At 39.3% G+C, this 26155-nt stretch overlaps 1 protein-coding gene across 1 annotated transcript in view; it reads left to right on the top strand.

Moving 5' to 3' along the window:
* Positions 1–25428, top strand: part of RORB (RAR related orphan receptor B) — a 169510-nt gene extending 144082 nt beyond the window's left edge. The window contains exons 5-10 of the mRNA XM_036893480.2: positions 1442–1563; positions 2927–3059; positions 6987–7094; positions 8561–8671; positions 11568–11680; positions 24536–25428. Of these exons, the coding sequence (XP_036749375.1) occupies positions 1442–1563; positions 2927–3059; positions 6987–7094; positions 8561–8671; positions 11568–11680; positions 24536–24691 (743 nt within the window). The 3' untranslated portion in view covers positions 24692–25428. The remainder of the gene's footprint in view (positions 1–1441; positions 1564–2926; positions 3060–6986; positions 7095–8560; positions 8672–11567; positions 11681–24535) is intronic.
* The last annotated feature ends 727 nt before the right edge of the window (positions 25429–26155 follow it).

Here is a 26155-nt window from a genome sequence, read left to right as displayed (position 1 = left end):
TCTTCTACATCTACCACTTTATAGTTTTGATAGAAAAAGTCTAATATCTTCCTTCAATAGCATTGATTCCAAAATCAAATATCTCTGTTTTCTCTCCATTTGTGTCACCACACTGCTGCCCTGATGAAAAACTGTATAAAATGTCCTAATAATGATCGCTGTGGCTACTGTTCATCCAGTGTTTATAATGTGCCAGGCAATGGGCTATCCAAGATTGCGTTTACTTGGAGAGCTATTAGAAGCTTCTGCTTACATTTTTTATTCCCTATATCACTAAAGCTCAACTTTTGTTGTACCATATATACCAGAAACTTAGCAAGGTAAGAGAAGGTACCTAAGTATTGCTTTGAGAGGTATCCCAGAGAAATGAAATATGGCTATTTAGGAAAAACAGAAATTGCATTTGAAATGGCACAACCTGAAACCCAAGAAAAAGTCCATTCCTGTGTGAGCCAAGGACAGTTACCAGGCAGAACATTGGTCTTCGTTCTACTCACAGCCCACATGCAGAGTTCCTATGCACTTGGGTTTCCCAAGATGTCACCTTCTTCATGTGTTCAAGTAGCAGAGGACATTATGAGGGGACCTCCTACCAGCTCTGTCCAGCTCCAGGGACTCATTTCAGGTTTTTGAGGAGAGCTCTTAGGTCTGGTTCTACTGCTCAACTTTCAAACCTTCAAACCCAAGATGACACCGAACACAGCTCATTTGGGATAAACAGCCAGAAAGGCTGATTCTGTTTGTGACTACTTTTTATGAGTATAATCATTTTCTATTTTTTAACTTTTTAAAAGAAAAACATAAGAAATTAGAAAGGAGAATATAATGGCCCCCCCATGATCCAGCTTCAGTAATTATCATCTCATGAGTCAATATTATTTCATCCATCCTCCCTCTCCATTGTTTATTATGTAAGATAGCTTCATGGTTCCAAAGTCAAAACTACCAGAATAATCTCATCAGAGCAGTCTAGTTTCTGTCCCTGTTCCTCCATTCTGTTCTCTGTCCTCTGTAGAAAACTGGATTTTTAGCTGTTTAATTCTCCATATATATGTGTATGTATATGTATGTATATGATTTTCAAAATATTTTAAAGTATCTAGAGTATAGATATCGAGACTGTTAGTGGATTTTTAGGACAAAAACCAAGAAACATGGTAATTAAAAAAAAATTATTTGAACACTTTACAACTTGTAACTCAGGTTTGTAACCAAAAAGAGGAGCCAAAGGCAGTAAATTTTTATTAAAAGGCTGAAAATTGAAAAAAGGCAATGAAGAGTTTATCTGGAGATCTTTAAATAGATAGTAGTGTTAAAGACCCTCTAATACAACTGGAATGTGTCCAAAAGGCATTCCTATAGTAAACACATTAAAAGCTGGTTTCTTTGAGCAGAGTTGGATTATATTCACAAACCTTCAAAGTGATACTCTTTCTCATAGATCGAATTGCACAGAACATCATTAAGTCCCATTTGGAGACATGTCAGTACACCATGGAGGAGCTACACCAGTTGGCGTGGCAGACACACACCTATGAAGAAATTAAAGTGTATCAAAGCAAGGTAACTCTGGGAAATACTGGAAAGTTTTTCTGTAACTCTCTCTCTCTCTCTCTGACTTTCTCAACCACAGCATTACTGACATTTTGGGCTGGACAACTCTGTGCTGTAGAGACTGGCCTGCATATTGTAGGATATTTAACATCATCCCTGGTCTCCACCCACTAGATGCCAGTTACACCCCCATCGCACACAGTAGTGACAATCAAAATGGCTCCAGATATTGCCAAATGTTCCCTTGGAGGAAAAACCACCCCAATTGAAAAACACAGCCCTATTTGAGTGGCCAGGGAGACTGTGCCCGAATTAGATGATTTTAGGACATCACATGATGGCAAGGAACAAGAACAATTGGGAAATCACAACAATAATAATAGTTGCAAACTTACACTACAAAGATAGGCAGCAAAACATCCCACGTGTTTTTTTCTTGCCCTACATGTTAGAAAGAACCAAAGAAAAAAGACAACTCATCCCATATTGTTATTATTGTTATTATTATTAATTTGATTATTGTTTTTTGAACTTTAATGAAATTTTTAAGAGAAGGAATTGGTTATTGTTGTTCTACATTCACATTCCTTTCCTTTAGCTTTGAGATCCATAATTACAAGATCTACCAGTAAATGAAATTTTAATAAAATATAAATGTGTCTGTATGTAATGAATGATTACACATACTAATTTTTACCCACAGGGGCAAGTAGATCTTACCACTTTTATTTAAATAAGAAGACAAAAGCATAAGTATTTTTTTGGTTAAAAAAAGCAGAATTAACACACTTGGATTTACACTGCCTATGCTAAAAAAATACAAGGATCAAAATACATTTCTGGGAGTCTATATTACTTAGGAGAGTGATTTGATTTTTATGTCCTTTCCCTTAAAATTATTTTCATACCATAAAGCAATCTCCATAAGTTCTGGAAAAAGAACACAACATAAAAACATTGCAAGTTTAGTGTCCACCAGGTATATATGAATATGACCTTCTAGAAGCCTGTGAAGAAAAATCACTATTTCTCAGTGTAAGAGTTTGTTTCTATAAACCAGACTAACAGCTTAAGTTTGTTTAAGTGAGAAGAAAAAGAAAAAAGAATGAAGAAAATACAACTATCTACGTTTGCATAGTATTGAATATTTCCATTATTTTAGCCTCAGTACTTCAATAATTGTAGCATATCAAGGTTCAAACAGGTCAAAACAATGTTGGAAAATACTGCCTACTTCTTTCAAAGGAATTGGGTAAATTCCCACTATGGGCCCCAAGTGACAGCTAAGCGCTAGCAGAGCAACCCTGGGTATTTAATTGACTCTCCCAGTTTTTCTTTGCTCTGGGTGCATTCTGTGTTCTCTCTCTTGAAGTCCAGGGAAGCACTATGGCAGCAATGTGCCATCCAGATCACTCATGCCATCCAGTATGTGGTGGAGTTTGCAAAGCGGATAACAGGCTTCATGGAACTCTGTCAAAATGATCAAATTCTACTTCTGAAGTCAGGTGAGCAAGAAGATTCATGGGGGGCCTTATTGTAGACTGGAATGTTCTTGACCTTATTCCGTGTTGGTCCTAGAAAATCGTCCTTCCAATATTGTAGCACCTTTTTGCCACCCACACTGTCAGCCAACTCCCAAAGGAAATTCTCAGTAATAAAAATGTCTTAATACTCATTCAGTTCCCCTTTGAAGTCAAATACGATTTTGCTTATTGAAAGTGGAGCTATTAATTGAGGAGGTTGAGATACCCAGTTTGACAGGCAGTGCAAGTAATTAGCGTGTCAAGGTGGCTGAATTGCTGAGCTGGCTCTAAAACATACTACTTACCTTCTCTTGGTGGGGGAAAAAAATCCAGGCTAGCTGAGCTCTGCCTCTGTGGTATATCTAATCATATTAATGAGGATAGCCTGCAGCCAGAATATACCAGGAGAACTCCACTGAATTCTGATTTTGCCCTGCCTCCTCTTTCACACATGCCCCCTGTCACACACACACAGTCACTTAGGAAGGACTCAAGAAATTCTGCCCATGACTGACCTGGCAGATGCTAATACCCAAACAGGAAAAAAAAAATTTTTTCTTCTTGGTCCCCTTTGAAAACACAGTATATGAACCATGGTGTTTATATTAACCTGCATGGTCCAGAGTCGTAGTAGTAATAATAATGTACTTTCAGATATACCTAATAGCATATATATATATATGTATGTTTACCTCTGACATCTCATCTCATCTTGCGAGATCAGTATTTCCATCTTATAGATGAGGAGAAGATTCAGAGTGAAGGGCTATGTTCAGTGTCACAAAGCCAATAAATAAATATATGGCAAAGCTTGTATTTGAACCTGGGCCAAATAGTTATTCAAAGTAGCTGCTGCTTCTTTACCAAATGATAAAAGTTGATGCAAATCTTGACCCAAACATTAACTTAATCTATCAGTTGTCTATTGCTGGATAAAACTGACCCCAAAACTTAGTTCAAATAACAACAATCATTTATTTTGCTTCTACAGCTACTGTGTGAGCAGGGCTCAGCAAGGGATGGCTAGTCTCTGCTCCGTGTGACATTCTCTTGACTGAGGGCAGGAGGGTCCACTTTCAAACTGGCTCACTCACATAGCCGGCCATTTGTGCTGGTTGACAGCTCAGAGTTCAGCCCAGAGCCTGGGCTGAGGCTCCTATCCAGGGAGCCTCTCCTCAGACCGCTTGGACTTCCTCACAGCAGGGTTGGTGGATTTCAAGTGTTAGCCTTCCAAGAGAACAAGGCAGACATGCATAGCACTTTCCTGACTTAGCTTCAGAAGTGACAAGCTGTCACTTCCACTTCGCTCTATGGGTCTGACAGTCATGAAGGTCCATCTGGGTTCAAGAGTAGGAGACAGGGATTCTTCTTGATAGGAGAGTAGTAAAGCTCTAGAAAGGCATATGGGATGGAAGATATGTTTGTGGCTTTCTTGGAAAAATAAAATCTGCCACACTTGATATGTGATCTTGAGCAAACCTCTCTGGGTGGCATGTTTCCTCATTTGTAAAATAAAGAGATGGACCAGAAATAGTAAATTCCAAACTTAGAATTATACCAGCAGCATCAGAGGGTTTATTAACTGTCTGTGTCATCATCCATGGCCCACGGAATCTGAGTCTCCTGGAAGGGAACCCGTTCACTCTATGTCTAACCGAGTCTCAAATATAATCAGTCCATGGACTAGCATTTGAGAACCACTGGACCGTATAATCTTTAACATCTCTACCTGCTGTAAAAATGTGGACTCTAGTATAAAAGGCAGGGTTAACCTCCTTAAGCCTCCTTTAACTCATTTCTTAAAGAAAGGGAAGGGGGTACTAATAAAACTCACCTGAAGTCGTATTGCAAGGTGCAAATAAAAAAAATGAATATAAGGGCCCAAAGAAAGTGGCTTTCATATTGTTAATACTCAGTAAATGGTACCTATCACTTGTTTTTGTCAGAAAAGCATTGTTTCAATCAGTATTTGCAAATCCCTTCCTATAGATAAGTGTTTATGCTAGAGACATATGCTGGAAAGCAAAGAGAAAATGGCAGAACAAAGAAAATAAAACACAGACATAAATATTAAGTGGCAGCATAAGAAAGGCACTGCAGGTACCTTTGGTGAAGCCGAATCACCTGTATCATGCTCTCATGCAGACTTGTGGCTTCTGAGTCTAGCTGTCACCTTACAACACACTATGGAGCAAATACCATTTCTCCAAAACATGGAGAACTGTGCAATTATCCTCAGGATGTCAATAAATGTTCAGAGGCAAAAACAAGTGTAGTAAGCTAATTCATTAGATAAATATTTGTTAAACACCTACTATGTGACAGGAACTTTTCTAGGCCCTGGAGATGAAATGGTGAATAAAATAATCACAGTTGCCTATGGCTGCAGGCAATGGTTCTGCCCTCATCAGGCTCACAGTGAACTCAGAGAAATGCTAGGTCCATCAAGAATGGACAGGTTCCTTCATGTTGGGATTTCTCCAAGCCTTTAATTTGTCAATGTTGATCAAAATATCTGGAGTGAGATAATATTCAGCATTTTGCCAAAACTTATTTGACCAAGAAACCTTTATTTCAAAGACATCAGACATAAATGATGCCCTTTAAGAAAAACTCCCTGAATGAGTCCCTATTTAAAGTCATCATATAATAAAATATACATGCAGTATGTTCCAAACTGAGGCAGAGAGCAAGTTCTCCCACTACCAAAACGTTCACAAAGTTAACAGACTGGACTTGCTTGCTGCAAAGCTCCTTTCTAGGCCACTTATCGGCACTGGTGACTTAGGAGTTGAAAGTACTTCAATATGAGTAGAAAAAAAAGAAAGAAAGAGAGGAAGGAAGGAAGAGAGAGAGAGGGAAGGAAGGAAGGAAGGGAGGGAGGGAGGGAGGGAGGGAGGAAAGAAAATGCATGCTTCCAAAAAAACTGTATTGCTGCTCCCCATTTTAGCCACTTTTATTTTGTTAAAGTCTCATTGATATACAATCTTAGGAAGATTTCACTTGACCAAAATTGTGGTTTCAACATTCACCCATATTATCAAGTCCCACACACACACACCCCATTGCAGTCACTGTCCATCAGAGTAGTAAGGTGATATAGAGTCATTACTTGTCTTCTCCTTGCTGTACTGCCTTCCCCGTGAGCTGCCTATATTGTGAGTGCTAATTATAATGTCCCTTAATCCCCTTCTCCCCACCTCCCCACCCATCCTCCGCAACCCCTTCCCTTTAGTAATCACTAGTCCCTTCTTGGAGTCTGTGAGTCTGCTGCTGTTTTGTTCCTTTAGTTTTGCTGTGTTGTTATACTACACAAATGAGTGAAATCATTTGGCACTTGTCTTTCTCCACCTGGAATATTTCACTCTATACCCTCTAGCTCCATCCATGTTGTTGCAAATGGCAGGATTTGTTTTTTTCTTATGGCTGAATAATATATTCCATTGTGTGTATGTACCACATCTTCTTTATCCATTCATCTACTGATGGACACTTAGGTTGCTTCTATATGTTGGCTATTGTAAATAGTGCTGCAATAAACATAGGGGTGAATATGTCTTTGAATCTGGGATCTTGCTTTCATCAGGTAAATTTTTAGGAGTGGAATTCCTGGGTCAAATGGTATTTCTGTTTTTAGTTTTTGGAGGAACCTCCATACTGCTTTCCATTTTAGCCACTTTCAAGCATACTTTATCTTTAATTCCTCACATAAGCATCAAGAGAGCTTTATTTCTAATACAGTTACTTTTTACTTGGGAAGAAGTCCTGAGGTGTCTCTGAATGTGCATCTACCTGTCTCTGTGTGTGTTTTCAAAGCTTTTTAAAGCCTCTTGACCTATATGCAATAACAACCACTTTATTTTATATATATATATATATATATGTAAAAAAACCTTTTTTTACTCATAGGTTGCTTGGAAGTGGTTTTGGTGAGAATGTGCCGTGCCTTCAATCCATTAAACAACACTGTTCTGTTTGAAGGAAAATATGGAGGAATGCAAATGTTCAAGGCCTTAGGTAAGCTTACCTTTGATTTACACAATTTTATTAGCTACCGTCAATTTTTCCATTCTTCAAAAAGAGTTGGACTAAGTGGGTTTCCAGTGTTTCATTTAAATCCCCAGATCCTACAGTTGTGCATCCTAAGATGAAAAGAAATGCAGGGAAGTGTGGACCCAATTTATACCAACTGTGCCTCATGTGGAAATCACTGAAGACTGATTCTGAAAGAACTGGGATGCATTATAGGTCATTCTCTGTAGGATCGTCTTTTCTTTTATCCTCTAGCTTCCTGCTTCACAAAGTATATTATTTGGACCACTGGTGGTCCATGGATGACCTACCTCTTAAATGTAAATCCATAATCATTATTCAAGATACTTAGTTAAAAGAGAAGTTCCTTTACTTGTTTCTCACCCAGAGCAGTGGCTTTCTCCCTGTTAATTCATGGAGTTCTGGAGCACAGACAGAGTGGGTCCCAACCGGTCCAATCATCCCCAGACCATTGCTGTGGGAGGATACGGACAGAGTGAGTCTCCGGAAGCGCTGTATATCATTGCCATCCAGTTCTCAGTTCCCAGCGCGGATAAGAACGTTAGTAAAGATGGGCTGAAGCCAGGAAAGGTTTAACAATGCACAGTGCCATTTGTTCCATCTCCTGCCCACGGACATCAAAGAAGGCCACTGCCCTTTCACCTTTTGTACTGTTAGCTGATACGGTAGCCAACAAGTCCATCGGGGCTGGCAAGGTTTCCCTTCTGCAGTTGATACACATCCATGTCATCTCCAGGCTAGATTTTCATGAAAGGAGGAAAAGCCTTGGCAAGCAACTAAGGTATATTTCCAGCTTCATAAAATAAACATTTACCTAGGATCACTGTAAGGATGAAAATTATTTTGCCAAAATTCACAATTGCTAAGTAACTGACCTATGAGTCATTCATTAGAAGGTAAAAATATATGAATGCCTGTACCTCAATCAAATTATTAGGGAAGTTTCCAAATGAAAGCCACTTCATCTCTGTTTTATAAGTTTTTAACATCCCAGTTTGAGGCCCCTGGACATTCTGCATTATCCAGGTCCAAGTGCCACTAAGACTGACAGCCCTCAGCCCCTTATACATAATGTCTTAGGTTTTCATGAATGCCATCTCTATGCCAAAGGATCCCCAAATCATTTATTTCACAATGTTTAGTTGGAATTAATTTCAAGCTTATATATATTCCCAGTTGGATATTTCAATGGGCACACACCCTTTCCATCTGCCTCTCATTGGTAATGTTAACTTTCATTATCTGGTTAAAATGTTGTCCGGTTTCCACATCCTATTATGACTACTGAATCACTTTTTATGGTTAAGCACTTGGAAATATTCTTTCTCTAGGTACCTAGTGTGCAAACCCTTAAATAGCTTGTTGATTATAGGATTTTCCATACTATCTCCCCATTCAAGTATTTTCATTTAATTGGCCTTCTTTTATAGGTTCTGATGACCTAGTGAATGAAGCATTTGACTTTGCAAAGAATTTGTGTTCCTTGCAGCTGACTGAAGAGGAGATTGCTTTGTTCTCATCTGCTGTTCTCATATCTCCAGGTGGGGAGGGCCTTACATTTTTTTTTTTATGTTTTGCTCTCTTTAACATAGATTATGCCTCCTAAGCCAAGGTGCTCAGGAGAGACTTTCAAAGAACTCTATTTTCTTTAGCAAGCTTGTGATATTTTGGGACAATTCAAAGGAATACAGCCTCAAGTTAATTAAAATGACCAATTTTGCCCCTAGAACAAGAGTAGGGTGTGTGGTGAGGGTCACTCTAGATTCAGATAAGCAAAATTATTCCTTAACAAGTAAGTGAGGACAGAAATAGTGGCCTGAGTTATAACTAAGTTGAATTTTTATTTTAAAAATAAAGGACAAAGAAAAAAAAAGAAAGTCCAGAAGTGAGATTTAGTGTAAATACATGTGAATGAAAGATCCAGCATAGGGACTAAAATAAGCAAACACTTTCTCCTCTTTAAGTAGCCCTTCTGTTGGCTTTTCCTCCCAAATTACCATTGGTGTGCTGACTTCCAGCTAATGCTGCTACCCCTTTTTTTTTCCCCTTTAATCAATATCAGGTGCTTTAAAAGGAGGGAAGGAGAACAGAGGGAAAAACGGCTCCTACTAAAGACAGGAAAAGGAGGAGTCCCTAACGTAGCGACATTCTAGTAAGGGTTGTCACTGTTCCTCTGTGTGACCTCAACCACTTGACCCCTCAGAGCCTCCATTTTCTCATCTATAAAGTATGGGATTGGACTTTGTGTAGCTCTAAAATGTAATAAAATACCCAAAAAATTTTCATAGAGGGTAAGGTGGGACATTTAGAGATCAAATAGAACTGCAACAATTGAAGTGTTTTTTTAAAGTATATACCACCTTGAAAATGGATAAAATCTGAGTAAGCTCATGGCTCCTTCTTCAACCAGAATGAGAACTCAAGAGTCATTCCCTCAGCTGCTGTTCAGTTAGATTCTGGGTCAATAGGTAGCAGCATCATTCATAGTTCTCTACTGAAAAACACATTCCTGCTAATTTTACAGTTAAGAAACTCATTCCTTTTGTAGTCCATTTATCTCTAGAGACTCAGTCTATTTTTTTATACCCTAATGTGTTTTTCAGTAAGGCTGGAAGAAATTAATCTTACCTTACACATGTTATTCTAGCCTTATCTACCTATAGGCCTGACCTCTGCACTGTTTATCAGTTAGGTTTTATTTACTTACTTTTAATTTTTATGAAGATTTTTTTTATTTGTTCTGTTTTTATTTATCTACTTTATCAAAAATGTAAATTAGTTTTCCCTTGGCATGTGTTACTAACAGTTCCTTTTGTGAGTCTATCTAACATGAAGCTGTTCCCCAAGGTCTTTTTTTTTGAACCCTAGAAAGTTTCCCAGGCATGGAAACCCAAACATAAATGGAAGAGGTGACAAGAAATATTTATTTCTGGTAGCAACCACAAGCCAGATAATTTTCCTCCAACCATTTTCTCATTGCATTTGATTGCTCCCATTGGGTGTAATTCCGTAGAAGACTAGTTCTAAGCCTGGGGGTCTGTGATGAGGGAGGTGCTCCAGTCTGGGTCCTGTTTGCTCAATGGAAGCATTGCAAAATTCACTATCCTCTTCAGGTGTGTTTTTGGCAAGTCAATAAATTTCTAGTAGCAAGTAGTTAAGACATGGCATCTCTAACCTAAACAGTCTGATAACTCTCCAGAAGAAAGGCAAGCCTATTCCTTATGAGGTAGAAATCAGCTGAACTATGAGTCTTTTTGCTAGAAAGAATGTGCAATAGCCATCAAATTCTGCTGTTTGAAAGCATGAGATTTGGCTTATTCTACCTAGTGGGCTGGTAGCAGACCCACACTCAGAGGCTTCTGCAACTCCAAATACCTCGTTTGCCAACCTGGCCCAGTGCCAGATTCAAAAAGAGAGGAAAAGACCAATTTCCAGCCTATGTTACTCCATCTTCTGCCAGACCCCACCCTTCCCCCAGGTTCTTGCCATAATAGCCACTGTCTATTCAGTTTCAGATAGTTTAGGGAAGGTAGAGGGAGGGAAACTATTTGTTCTGATTGACAATTGTCACTAAAGGTTTTTGTGCTCACTTACGTAAGGGTTTGCTTCACTGCTGGCTGGACTTGTCCTTGCCCTGTCTAGGATTACAGAATTGAGTTTCTTGCCTGACCTGAACTGTGTTCAGAAGGATCATGTCCAAGTTCTTTTCCATGAGTACTTGTTCAGCATTTGAAGGCTCTAGATGTCTCTTCATTGGAGCTCCAACCTAAGGCATTAATGCTGGGCTGCTTTTTGTCACCATGGTGTGTAAAGCCTCTAGGAAGAAAAGAAGGAAGGAAGGAAGGAAGGAGGGAGGGAGGGAAAGAAGGGAGAAATGAAGGAAGGAAAGAAAGAAGAAAGGAATGTAAAATAGGAGAAAGGAAAGGAGGGCTTATCCTGTCTACCATTTAAAAATACAATATAGAGAAAGATATAGATTAAAATTTTTGAAGTTATGCTATATGAACAATAACATAGCTTATAAAAGGGAAGGAGGAGCCAGAATACCAAAAATATTCCTATACAACACACTTTCCTAATTCTATAATTCATTTTCTTCACAAATCATTAACTTCTACTTTGAAGGAAAAGGTAAGCCTATGTCCAGAGAAAGAGAAAGAAATGTAAATTGTCACAGACAATGAGAAACATGTAGGAGTTTACTTGAACCACTGTGCCCTTACCTCCATCATGATTTCCTGCCAGCGTATTGTGCATTACTGTCATCAGGGCACTGCTTATAAAATGTTATGTTTTATATAACTAATTACATCTTTAGAAGCAAATTAAAACTAAGTAATTGAAATGGGTCCAAAACTCAGCACCTAAACATGTGGGTGAAATAAAAACAAAGTTTACAGTCCCTACCATTCTTACCTAAATCTTTTCCTTTGTCAGACCGAGCCTGGCTGATAGAACCAAGGAAGGTCCAGAAGCTTCAGGAAAAAATTTACTTTGCACTTCAACATGTGATTCAGAAGAATCACCTCGATGATGAGACCTTGGCAAAGGTAGGTGCTCAGATCACAGACCTACTGTCACCAAAAGCACAGCGAGCAAAGAGGGCTAGCTACAGGGCAAAGGGCATCTCTCAGTAGCAGCGATTTCTGAAAGTCACCAAAGGTGCATGAATTTTGAGGTGCCCATTTTAAAAGAGAGATGAGTAAATTACAATAGATTGAGAAGCGAATGTCTTTCTGAGGGAAAGATGATAGGAACAGATCTGAACCCCAGGTACAGAAACGCACATCAAAGGAACCAACAGTGTTTTATCTGAAGAACAAAAGCTTGAAGCAAGGAAGGAATCAAATCTTCAAAATTTATCTGTGATGAAAGAGGAGACTTTGTGCCACTTCAGGAGTCTGGACTGGGTCAACATTAAGAGCAGGCAGATTTGTATTCCAAATAAGGACTATAAAATTCGTGAGCCACTGCATGACGTGGTGAGCTCCCTGTCATTGGTCACGTTGTAGAAGAGCAGGTCGCTTTCCTCTCACGTATGTCGGTAAATTGAGAGTCTCCCTGGGGTTCTTTCAAAATGGTGAAGTATCCCAGGGTAAAATGTACAACATACCATCAATTTCTTGATTTCAGCTTAATTATGAATAGTGATCTTTAAGACGGGTATTGAGAAAAGATGTTTACGAGAAGAAAATGCTCCTAAAAGGAAGAAGTGATTTTCTAAGGATTGGTATTCAGCACCATTTTAGATTTTAAAGTATCTTTGATTTCTCACAGACTGGGATTTTTTAGAGGGTGAGCAACTAGGAAATGGAGCTTATTCTTGATTAAAGATGATAGGGATCTTACTCTATTTATAATCATTAAAACCCTCTCACTCTGCTCCTAAAGTTCTTTATTTTTAAAAGGGAGGAAAACTTCATTAGAGATACTATCAGATTTTATTTTGCACATAGAGAGGACTGCTATAAAAAAATCTCCATGAGTTACATATGTTGTTTCATTATGGTAACATTTTGTTAAAATTAATGCATCTCTAGGAAGAACATTTCCACACTGTAGCGTGATAGTTCTCTTTGGTGTAACTTTTCACTTTTTATGTGAGCAAGGACATAACACCTGCTTTCCACATCTCAGTTTTCTCCCAGTCAAGAGCAAAACTTCTATGTGGTCTCAGACACACTGCACAGAAAAATGGCAATGGAAATATAGGCATCTTTCTCTATGATTGCTCTGATTGCTCCATAGCATACATGCCTAAAAACATCTGGTTAATTAATGGGGGAATGTTTCCTGCACCTGGGATCTCCCAAAAACTTTGGTCCCCATATTTATCATCGAAACTAAGGTCTTGATAAAAGCCATAGTTAGACGAAAGTTGTTGCTCTCCTACTTTGGGGAGGGAGGTTCATCTGCCTATTAGAAAACCCTGGTCTTAACATCTGTAAAATGAGGATTATAATTCCTTACTCTTATTTTGAGGTCTAAATGAGATACACATTGTATAAATTCTAACACACTGTGAAATTGTGATTATTCTCCTCAGAGAGTAAAATTGTCACACCTACACCAGTTTCTACCTCCTGGGGTCCTGGTAGGGATGATCCAACATATTTGAGATAGAAGGGAGAGAGAGAAATTGAAGAATGAAAATTATTTAACAGCAGGAAAAAATACTAAAACACTGACTATAGGTCAACTTAACTTTCTTTTCTCCATCTTTAGTGAGAAAAGTACACAATTCAGTCCTTTTCTTACAGAGAAAGAATGTTGCCAAACTGGGACCAGAAAAGGTGTTAGAATAGGATGATTTCTCCCATAAAATTCGTTGGATCCAGATGACAAAGCACTGCTTCCACAGGTCGTGTGTGGATACTGGGTGTTTGTGTGCACCCTTCCTTGTAAGTTGTCACTTTACTAGGACGCTCTGTGAACTCATGTGGTGGGCGCATGAGACCGAATGAGAGCTGGCTGCCCATTTATCCCAGTTCTGAACTGTGTGGCGTTGGATAAGTAACCCCATTGTGGAAGTCTCAGGTTTATCAACTGTCAAGTGCTGGGGTGTGCCGGGAGGGGAAAGTATCTCTGGTTCCCGACTGCTCTAACACTTTAAGGACAATGGCATCATTGATGTATAGGGACACCCTCTCATCAAACGCACACTCCCCAAAAGGAATCATTTTATTTAAATCCAAGAAAAACTATTTACCCTACCACAGAGTCTCCTCATCTTTTCAGAAATGCTCCTCTGCCTTCATAGTCATGGGGCTCCTCTGCCTCCACAGCCCCTCCAGAACAGTGAGGATCATTCTTATCATTTCTTACTTATAGACCCCTTGGGGAATCTGGCAAACATGATGAAACCTATCTCTAGAAAAATGTGCACGTATTCAACTGTGGTATGCAAGTCCTGGCACTCAGTTTGAATCCCGGTAGGATTATCCCATTGCCTTCTATATAATTGCAAAGACCATCTATCCTGCTGATCAGGTTAACCTCGAACAGGTGTGGCAGCCATCAGGCGCGAGGTGCAGGGTTCAGACACCGTCACTGGGCTTCATCCTGGGAAGATGGTCTCCAAAACGCTTCCTACAAGCCCACATCCTGAAGTAAAGTTCAAGGATCAGTGCCTTAGACTTTTGACCAAACTTGGACCTAGGGAAGGTTTGAAAATTCGGTTATTCTGTATCCATTAAGTAGAAGGTTTCAGTCCTTAAGTATTGATCGATTTATTTATTTATTTATTTATTTATTTATTTATTTGGGGGCAAAAAAAAACATTAAAGAATCTATTCTCCTCTCCTCATCAGCATAATTGTAATATGTAGCATATTATAATAAACCATCAGAACCACTTCCTAGCTAAATGACCCTGAACAAGTGACTGAACAGCTCTGTGCCTCAGTTTCCCCATTTGTAAAATGTGACTAAAGATAGTATCTGTAATAAAGGTTATTTTGAGGACTAAATGCTGTTAAATATAAGCAAGCTGCACAGTCGGTAATAGGTAGAGTATGTAAATGTTCTTGTTGTGGACAGAAGGAATTTTATTTGACGGAAATTTTTCTCAAAGAGATGGTACGTTTAAGCTAATCACTAATGGATGAAAACGATTTCAAAAGATGGAAGTTAGGGGTTGAAGCAGTGGAGTATGGCATTCCAAGTGATGGGGGAAATGATATGGAAATTGTAAGGTATATTTGGGCTGTGAATAATAGATTTGTATGGATGCTGGATTTGAGAAACCAGGAAGTGCGAGGACACTGGTCACTTTCACTGAAGCTCATAATATATATATTTTTTCAGCCCCATTGACTAGGGTAGGCAGCCCCTGGGCTTCATGCATCCTGCCTGGGAAATGAGTAGGTCGGACTGGATGACCTTAAGGCCCCTTCAGTATAATATTCTTTCACTCCAAGAGAAAAGCAAAGGTTCCTCCAGATACCTTCCATCCTCCAATGCTTGGTCCAGTGTGGTAGTTTTAAAGACCCTTTAGATGTTCTACCATTACAATAAGTGAAGAGAGAGACTGATTTCACCAAGTCTTTCAGATTCAAATTGGTACTCTGTGCATTATGGTAATTTAGGATGATATCTGGCCCCAAAGCTGCAATGTGCACAATGTTTGTAAAGCCTGCACCCAGAGGTCAGCATTCCCATCAGGCTGTCAGGTGTGGCTCTGTCACCTCACGCACGCACTGTGATGACTCACCTTGAGATGTTTACTCCCAGGGTGAGGACAGTTGTGGGGATTAGGATCCCTGGCAGTCTTTCTCCGTGGACCACTGCCAGGGGAGGTAAAGCAGGGAATATTTGAACTGCAGAGATTGGTGCAGGCTCTGTTCTCTGACCTGGTTGGTTCCTTTATCACATGTCACTAACTCTGCTGTTCTTGCTGCCCTGACCAGAGGGACAGAGAGTGAAGGAGAAAGGGGAGCCGCACCAGGTAGGGCCAGACAGTGGCAGTTGTACTCACAGCCAAGACCAAAGCCTAGATCTGCACACCTCACGCCCATCCTGCCCTCAGGTGCGCATGCCCGGCCCTTTCCTGGATGCAGCCTCTGGGTCAAGACCACAGCTGCAGCCTTGTTTAATGTAGTCTTCTCCTGCCCAGCCCCTCCTGTTGTGTCAACTAAGTAATTAAAGTCACGAATATTGTTAGGTAGTATATTTATTTTTCCCAGAACTCCTGCAAATATATGCAACACTCCTGGAAGTATGGTCTTGCCCAAAGCCGTACTGAGAAACTTAAAAGTAGCAATCTCTATAACAACATATATATCCAGCAGGAAGGCATGGAGGACTGCTGTTATAACTCAGACTGCAAGTCTGCTCACCTTACCCTATGCAGAGACCAGGAGTGTCATTTTTTTATTTTACTCTTGAATGAGTACCATGCCTTCAATTCACTTCTCAGAACAGCATTCCAGTGCTTGTGACCTGCCATGTGCTATAGATTTTACCTTTCCAGGAATCATGGGCCACACCACCCTTCTGGGCATGTTTATACCCATAGTTCTGTGCTAATATACCCCTTCTAATTCTTTCAGGATGTGGAGGAGTCTAGTTATTTTGCTAAAGCTCAGAATCTCTGTCTTCCTTTTCCTAGCTGGCCAGAAAGTTGTTCCCTGTTCCCTGCTGGGCTCTCTTTTCTAGTCAGTCTTTCTAGGGCTTTGCTGCCCATGAAGATGTTTCATAGCACCCCCTCATCCAGGAAATGTTAGTCTAAGATTATAGAATTTTAGTGAAAACACAGTGCAGATCTCAGGTTAGCTATGGGGAGAGAATGTCGTGGACAAGAATGTCTGCACCGTGTTGTGACAGATCTCTGCCTAGGAGGTTCATCTCCCTCTCAGGTCTGGAAGGTTCCATTCATCCTTCCCAGGGAGAACTATGAGTGGTTCAGCTGTAAAAGGTACGAGCCAACAGTTTCACTAACTTCTTAATTCCTAAGGCCACTTCTATCACAACAGGAACAAAACTGTATCAGCAACATAGAGGGGAAGTTTCTCTTTCCCATGCAAAACAGTCCCAAGTTACTAAATAAAAGCTTAAAAGATGGAAGACTTAGACAGCCCTATTTACAGGTTAATAACTGAAATGTTACCTGAGAGAAACCATGCCTGGTCACTCAGCATTCATGGTGCTATTATGGTACAGATTTAGGAAAAACAACCATGTTGATTTATGCATAGAGTATGGAGTAATTGCTGATTGAGAGACCAGTGAGCACCACAAGGATTGTTTGCAGTGACCACCATTGCTTTCTCAATGAGCTCCCGTTTATGCCACGACTAATAATGGAAAGTTTATGGCTAAAGCCAGCTTATTCTTTGTAAGACTCTAGGTGTTACATTAGCATTCTTAGTAGGTGGGACTAGGCACTGGACATCAATTTTTCTTTGACCAGTAGTCTGTGCAGTCAGTGTTTGAGGAGCCCCTGCTCAGGTATGGCCTCGTGGACTGAGCCTCCCCAACCCCTTTCTCTTTGGTTAGGAATTTGCTTTATATTTTTAAATTTCTCTCTCTTTTTATGTTTAACACTCATGCTGAAAAGTTCTTATTTAAATCATAAGGGTATAACTCAGTGAATGATGACAGAATTAACACACCCATGTAACCACTGCCCAGGTAAAACCAGGCCCCCCAGAAGCCCCACTAAGGTGTCCACACAGTGGAATATATGCTTTAAAATAATACAAGAACAGGCAAAATTATAGAAAACAATTCAACAGATCACCTGAGTTTTTAAATTCCAAATCCACACTCAAGAACCATTGCTTTCTCCAGGGATAGTTTTCTCCTTCAACCTGTATTTATTATAAGTGTGTACTATGCACCAGATGTAAGGGAGAGAATGGTGAATAGTACATGGTCTTGGCCCTTGAGCTCTTTCCTTGCAGAGTTTCTATGAGAAACCAGATTATTCAGTCCATTTTAGCTGTTTATAGGTTGCTGGCATATATTATAGGTCCAATACCCAGAAATTCCAGGGGGTGTCCATCAGACTAATGGCCTATGAATAAGAAGAGAGGTTTTGATGTTATTCCTCACTCATCAAGTTGCCAGTCAATGTATTAGTTAGGACTCTTCAGTTGCAAGTAACCGGAACCAACTTAACACTAGCTTAAAAATAAAATGAAATAATGGAGAGCTATCTCCTGGAACTTAGGGTCAAAAATCCAGCCACCATTTAGGAAGGCACTGAAACAAGAAATTGGGAAGCCTGCAGAATTCACTGTATCACATGTTTATCTCTCTGTAGGTAGCCACTTCATTATGCTCCCTCTCTGAATACCAGCTGACTCTTGCTTCATTGGTCCACACAGTGCAACATGGCTGACTCTTGGCTTCTTAGATTACCTATAGTTCCTGCTACATTTACAAAGGAACTTGCTGGTTCTCAGTCTGAGTCCAGATTCCAACCCCAGGTGAATCAAATGTCCACTTCCACTTTAATCAGCCACGCCCAGGGGAGAAAGATATGCAGTACAGCATGGATGCCAAGGATGGGCCAGGGAGGGCTTCTGATCCAACAGGCATCTCAAGTTCAATATTATAATTCTAATCCAAGAGTCTAAGTTTCATTAAACAAAAACCCCAAACAGAAAAGTGAATGGACAAGTAAAATGGGCATATTCAGCCTCATTTGACGTGCCCTGTTTTATCAGTGCTGTACAGTGTCTTCTACTTTGACCTAACCATTTTGCCTCCCTGCTTCACATTGGTGGGCATGTTGATGACCTGGGAGCCCTTTTTATTTATTTATTTATTTATTTATTATTTTTTGAGAGGGCACCTCTCATATTTATTGATCAAATGATTGTTTACAACAATAAAATTCTGTATACGGGACTCAATGCACAATCATTAATCAACCCCAAGCCTAATTCTCAACAGTCTCCAATCTTCTGAAACATAACAAACAAGTTCTTACATGGTGAACAAGTTCTTACATAGTGAATAAGTTCTTACATGGTGAACAGTGCAAGGGCAGTCATATCACAGAATCTTTCGGTTTTGATCACGCATCATGAACTATAAACAATCAGGACAAATATGATTATTCGTTTGATTTTTGTGTGTGTGTGATTTATTTATTTATTTATTTTCTTTTGAGAGGGCATCTCTATTTATTGATCAAATGGTTGTTAATAAAATTCTGTATAGGGGACTCAATGCACAATCATTAATCAACCCCAAGCCTAATTCTCAACAGTCTCCAATCTTCTGAAGCATAATGAACAAGTTCTTACATGGTGAATAAGTTCTTACACAGTGAATAAGTTCTTACATGGTGAACAGTGCAAGGGCAGTCATATCACAGAAACTTTTGGTTTTGATCGAACATCATAAACTATAAACAATCAAGTCAGATATGATTATTCATTTGATTTTTATACTTGAGTTATATGTGAATCCCACATCACATTTCTCCCTTATTATTTTTTTAAAATAAAATGCTGAAGTGGTAGGTAGATGCAAGATAAAGATAGAAAGCATAAGTTAGTGCTGTAAGAAGGCAAGTGTAGATGATCAGGTCTGTGCCTATAGACTAAATATTAATCCAAGCTAGACAAGGGCAACAAAACATCCACAGATGCAGAGGATTTCTCTCAAAACGGTGGGGGGGGGGTGAGGTTCTAAGCCTCAAGCTCTGTTGACCCCCCAATTTCTCACCTGCGACTGTGCCTGTCTTAGGTTGTTCCTCCCTTAAGGAATCTTACCCCGTCTCTGGCTAACCAGCCGTCTTCCGGGGCCATACAGGGAAATGTAAATTTGGTAAGTGAGAGAGAAGCCTTATTGTTTGAAAAGGTTAGCTTTTTACTTCTTTGCAGATTTATGCCCTGTGGCTTCTATGCCCAGCACTTGTCTTGAGGTGTCTTTACCACTTGGAAGAATTATGATACTCGGTAATTTTAAATATGAGGCACGAATTCTACTAAAGTGCTATAATTAGGAAGGAAGAAGAAAAGCTATAGAAGTAGCAGACAGAAGAAAACATGAGAAGATTGATTATTTCTTTGACATAACTTCTTGTAGAGTAACATAAGCATATATAGGTTTTAACAAACTACTAATTAGATTGCGTACACACATTAACAGAATAGGAATACAGATACATAACAAAAGCAGACCTACAATTACGGGCCATATCCAGTGAAACCAAGAAAACCAGTTAGGTAACCCAGGCATTTGTGAAAACTTATCAATAATATGATGGATATTGTCTAACTGATTTTGAATAGTTTGAGAAAAATCAGACAAATTAAAACAACACATTCCTGAAAACTGTTCACATCCCATATGTTCTTTTAACAATAGATAGTCTATAGTAGCACGATTTTGAAGCACTGCAACTCGCACTTCTCCTAATTCTTGGTTGAGTTCCGACAATACAGAACTAGTCAAATTTGTTGTTTTACTATATGCACAGGCCAGTTTAGATATCTCCATGGGAGCCCATTTAAACAAGATCATTAGTTTGACCTGCATATTCCATTTTTCCAACATCAAATGTACTAGTTACTAAATTGTGGATTTTCTCATAAAACCACCCTCTGGAAAGCATAGGATTATTATCTCCTCTCAAACAGCTGTTTTTCCTTCTTGTAGACCTCTGTAGGTATAAGCTAAAGCTTCCTTCTTATAAGAAATGATTGTCATAAGAGAAAGATGGGTGTGGAAAAGCCTTTTTATAAACCCTCTGTCTACTGCTATGGGGATTATTGAAACATGAAGGAATTTCATGGTGATTTGAAATTGACTGTCCCCTCCATCTCCAAGTGCTTTTGGATCACCTCCCCAGCTGTTTAAAAAGTTGTTGAGCCATTAACTGCTGCTGAGGCTGCTCCAAGCTCCCTTGGAAATGGGGTCCCCCAGCTGCAATACCCAGTATCGATGAGCAATGAGTGACTCCCTGCCGCCTCCTCCACCAGGCCCTCCTGGGGTCTGGCAGGTGCTGCACTGTCTCACCATGGCCTGCTGGCCCATCCTGCCCCCAGAGTGATGGAGGCCCCTGTCAGCCCTTCTATTTCCACAGCTGATTGGACACCTTTCAATCAGCCTTTCTGAGAACACCGAGTTTGAAGGAACTCTTTGCCTTTCTCATGCTTTTGCTCAAGTGTCCCTGTGCTCTTTAACAAAATAATTCTCACCATTCAGCCCATTCTGCAGATAAGCAACAGGAACAAGATCCAAATTCCCTGCAAATGGGAAGAACTAGTTTCTGAGGCAGATGTTTGTTAACCTCCAGCTTAGGGCAGGAAAGAAGCAAGAGTCCATATTCACATTCCCAAATCGAACACGTGGTTGAATATTTCCAGTGAAAACAACCCATAGAAGGGTCATCCTCTTATACATTTAATTTCTCACATCACTTCTTCATTAAAGGAACAGAAAAATGTTTTAAGAATTGCAGTCCATAGGATTCTGCTTTGTGAATCACAGTTTATTAAATGAGCAACTTTATACAAGAAAATGAAAACCAATAGGATGTTGCCTTTTCATTCCAATAAAAGTAATTGGTTGATTTCCCCGTGCATTAACATGTGATATAGAGAGACTAAATTTTTGGTGCTTGGTGAAGGGCTAAGCTGGGTCTTTGCCTTGTGTGTCATTTGGCTGAACAGGCATGGCCTTGACTGTTCTCTCCTTGAAGGAAGCATTATGTGGGCACAGAAGCATGACACCTAACCAACACATTATGCCACTCTGTGCCAGGTGCCGCTATCAGCATTTTGTGCTCACTTAACCCTCCCAACAAATTTCTGAGGTAGGAACTGTTATAACTGCCATCTGACAAACAGTAAAGCTGAAAGGTAAGTGACTTTACCCAAGATCACACAACTAAATACCAGGTCCAGGATTCAACGCAGGCAGCCAGCCTGTAAAGCCCATACTTTTTGTCGCCAGTCCTTTCTATGTAGGGAACTGAGGAATTTCATTACTTGTCCCTCACCAAACTAATTGAGCTAAGTAAATGGAACCTTCTCTCTAGAGGTGTGGTCACTTACTTCTCTGCCTCCTGAAAAGGAGCTGACTTTCCACTTGGCTCCCACGACTGTTTCAAATATGGTACAGAATTTATTTTCCAATTTTGAAAACCAGTTGTGAATGTATCAGATTTGAAACTCTAAAACAGTGCTACTCAAAGTGTATTCCATGGACTCAACACCTGCAAGGGATGTTTGATTCAAACATGGAGTCGAAGCTCCACATAGATGTACTGAAATAGAATCCATAGGGGTAGGTCCCAGGAAACTGCAGTTTTAGGAAGCACCCCAGCTATTCTTATGCACAGTAAAGATTAACAGTCACTATAGAGGTGCATCCGGAAGTTTCAGGGGCTCTGCACATGATCAGTTCAACTGCACATGATTATTAAAAAGCTTTCAAGGCCTCTCTGAACTCAATAGCTATTTCAGGGAGAATTGTAATGTGCGAGAAGTGTTCCAAAATTGTTGTGGTCTCCTTCTGTGCGAGCCAGCTGGTTAAGAGAGCTTGAATAATTTCTTAAGGGACTCTAGTTAAGAGGACACTTGTACACTCTTTACCTACGAAAATATAGAAAAGACAGTTTTCCAACCTGGACCCAAAGTGAATCTTACAGAATAGAATTCTGATCATCTTTCTATTTTGCTAAACACCTTTCCAAAGAGCCTGATGGTAGATTTACATAATCTGGCCCTACCCACCTCTCCAGCTTTAACCCCAACAAGCTCCCCAGTCCCTGCTCCAGCAATACTGAACTTCCCTCACTTCCTCCAGTGCTCCAAGCAGCTCAGCTTCTGTGCGTGAGATCCAGGGCAAATTACACACCTTTTGCCCAGCATATCAGTGGTTCCCACTCTTCCTTCAGAGCCCAGCTTAAGTGGCACTTTCTCAGGGAAGCCGTTCCTCGCCTGACAGAAGACTCCAGAACGGCCCATTATCTACCACTTCCCCCAGTTCCATTCCTCCAGAGCACTTAACCAGATTTTTACCTGCTTTCAACCGTATGATAACCTCATTCACATCTGTCTTCCCTAGTAGATTACAAGCAAGAACCATACTGTCTTGTGCATTCTAGTAGAATGGCTGCTACAGGTTTAAGCAACTCAGAACTTTGGAAAGGAAGGCTTGATTCTCAGTCTAAAATTTGATGTCCATTCTATCAACAATTCTACATTTTTTCCATTTCTATCCTTATCATTAAAGAGCAGTGGACACGGAAAGACCGAACCCCAAACTTTTTTATGTGTGCAGATCCCTTCCATGAACATGTCAGCAGCTCTAATCCTGATACTATTTTTAAACTGCTCATAGTATGATTATACAGTCATTAGTTGTTAAAAGGAAAGTCAATAAAAGAGGGGTAATTTCTGATTTTGAAAAACCACAAAGCAACTAATTATCTATTTCCTCTTTTACTTCGAAGGCTGAAATGGTTTCTCATTATTGAATAGGGAGTGCAATGAGTCTAATTGGTGATTAGATGGATTTTATTTAATTTTGTTTCATCACCACTTTCCAGTGTATTGTGGGTCAGCTATATGAACTAGCAAACTCACCTTTTGCAAAAGTTTTCTCTATATGAGAACATCTTTATCTCACAGTAATTTGATCACAACATTTGGGTTTAAACTAATTTTGACATGAAATGATGGATTCTAAGTGTTCCTAAATGATAAGTATGCAAAAGCTAGACTTGTTCATCTCCAAGACCTATATAGCATTTAGCAAACTGCGGACATTTTAAATTATAAAAAAACTGGCTTCTGGGTATTTGAACTAAAAAAAATTACATCCTATAGGATACATATATATCAAAACCTAGCAATTATAAGTGGATAGTCTTCAACAAGTTTTTTAAATGCCTCCTTAAGGAAGCTAAGTGCCACTGACCTCCTCAATTTGCTCTTGATTAAATATAGGTTTCATTTTATGCATTACAATAGAAAAGGATTAAAGAGACACAGGCAGGCAAGCAAGCTTGACAGCAAAGCAGTCCAGATAATTATGGCTTATACCTCACACAGTTTAGGTTACACCTTCCGGACAGTGTCATCTTCCAAAATTAAAAATCTAATGTTCATGTCATAAAAAATCTGTGGGAAATGATAGATAATAACAATATTAGCTAACAATTGTGTTTCATGCCTGCAGCATTCTTAGCCCTTCTATACGAATTACCTCACTCAGTCCACACCATAAGCCAGTGAAGCAGGAACTGGGAGTAAGCCCATTTTACAAATGAGAAAACTGAGACAGAGTATGTCACAGACACACAGCCATGTAACTACTTTGGAAGCAGGATTCCAACTCAGTCCACTTGCCTGCAGAGTGCTTACTACGTTCAATGAAACTAGACCATCTGCCATACATACTTAATTTAGGGCAGGAGGGGTAAAGGGACAGACAAAATAGGTGAAGGAGATCTTCAGAAGGTACAAACGTCCAGTTATAAAAAACATAAGCCACAGAGATGTAAAGTACAGTGTAGGGAACATTGCTAGTAGCATTGTAATAACTTCGTTTGGTGACAGACGGCAACTACACTTATCACAGGAAATGAGTCATAACATATAGACGTGTCGAATTACTGTGTTATACCCCTGAAACTATTATAGGCCAACTACACTTCAGTAAAAAAAAAAATTTTTTTTAAACAGCAATGAATCTGGAAGCTTGGTCCTGCTTTCTTTCTTTCTCTTTATTTTCCCTTTAGAGGATGGGGGTAGAGGGTACGTATTGTTTTGTTTTGTTTTGTTCTAAAGGAGAAGCTGAAAGTGAGCCTTTTCTTTCTGAACATCTTTTTCCAACACCATTTCCCTTCATCTGGGGCCAGGAAGGACCCTGATTCGGAAGACAGAGAACTAATGAGCTGCCCCTTTTGTCTCCTCCCCTGTCTCTCCACTCTACAGTTAATAGCCAAGATACCAACCATCACGGCAGTTTGTAACTTGCACGGCGAGAAGCTACAGGTATTTAAGCAATCACATCCAGACATAGTGAATACACTCTTTCCTCCATTATACAAGGAGCTCTTTAATCCTGACTGTACCACTGTCTGCAAGTGAACACGACGACAGAACTCTCTCATAGTCATGGAATGCGTCACCCTTAAGACAAAAGCAATGTGTTCATGAAGACTTAAGAAAAATGTCACTACTGCAACATTAGGAATGTCCTGCACTTAATAGAATTATTTTTCACCGCTACAGTTTGAAGAATGTAAATATGCACCTGAGTGGGGCTCTTTTATTTGTTTGTTTTTTGAGATGACCATAAATATACAAATAATAGGACACTGGGTGTTATCTTTTTTTTTTTTATTTTATTCGGGTATGTTTTGGAGACAACTGTTTATAGAATTTTATTGTAGATAATACAAGAACAGAGCAGTACTTTACATGATTACTTTTCCTGTTGATTGTTCAAATATAATTTAAGAAATTCAACTGAATAGGCTTACCTATTTCTATGTTTCTAGATAGTTGATGCATGTGTAAATTTGTAGCTGTCTTGGAAAGCACTGTGCATGTGTGTAATAAGTATATAATATCTGAGAATATTATATATTACTATTACTTATAAACATACATGCACTGTGGCTTAAAATACCGTACTAGTAAAGGAGGTTCAGTCGGGCTCTCTTATATTATTTACCTTCTGTGTTATGCGTTACCTTTATGTTAGACGATCAGGATTTTGTTTTTCCAGCCAGAGTTTTCATCTGTAGTCGATGGCAGGATGGCACCAATTCAGAAGTAGGTCTATAAAGGAACAAATATAATGCCAGCCTCTGTAAAAAAAATAAAAAAAAAAAAGAGGAAAAAAAACAACTTCTATCAATAACATTAAAGCCTTGTCAAGATGGTACATATTGGGGGGAAAGATTAAATATTTGGAGCCATTTTCCTGTTTTAAGAATTTAGCCACAGATAATATTGTGTGGACTTTTTGGACCACATACACACACAAAAAATAGATATTTCCTATTTTTCACCAGGACACATAAAAATTTTGGGGGGCTTCAGCTTGTGAAAGAAACTTGATCCCAGTCCTGATTATGTCTTCAATAGAGAAATACGCTCTGTAGATTATGACCACCAGCAAATTTTTCTAATAAAATTTGAGTAAAAGAGTAAATCAGAACCCAGGATCACAAAGCCATTTCATGTAAACATTTTCTCTCTAACCATTTTTTGTTTTTTTGCAGAGAGATAGAAAGAGAATATACAAAGTAAAGAACTAGTTCTTTATATTCATTCTCTTTAATAAGTTTGGTAGAAAAAGCAGCAAGAAAGGAAGAGGCAGGGCTTTATGCCCTTCTAGTCTGGGGCCTCTAATTTTTCCAGCTCCAAACTGCTATGTGATATAAAAATATAGCAAAAACTTTGAGTTATTCTATAGAATGAATATGCCCCAAAGCCAAAACTATTTCCTACGCCATTTGAAATTGCATCATCCATGTAGCTTGGGATTATTATTATTTTTTTTTTTAGCAACTTTTAAAGGTACAGAATGCAGAGGTGAGATCA

This window comes from Manis pentadactyla, chromosome 3 (genome assembly GCF_030020395.1).
Source record: "Manis pentadactyla isolate mManPen7 chromosome 3, mManPen7.hap1, whole genome shotgun sequence".
Lineage (NCBI taxonomy): Eukaryota > Metazoa > Chordata > Mammalia > Pholidota > Manidae > Manis > Manis pentadactyla.
Note: the sequence above shows the minus strand (reverse complement) of the source record. Positions and strands in the feature narration are given on the sequence as shown.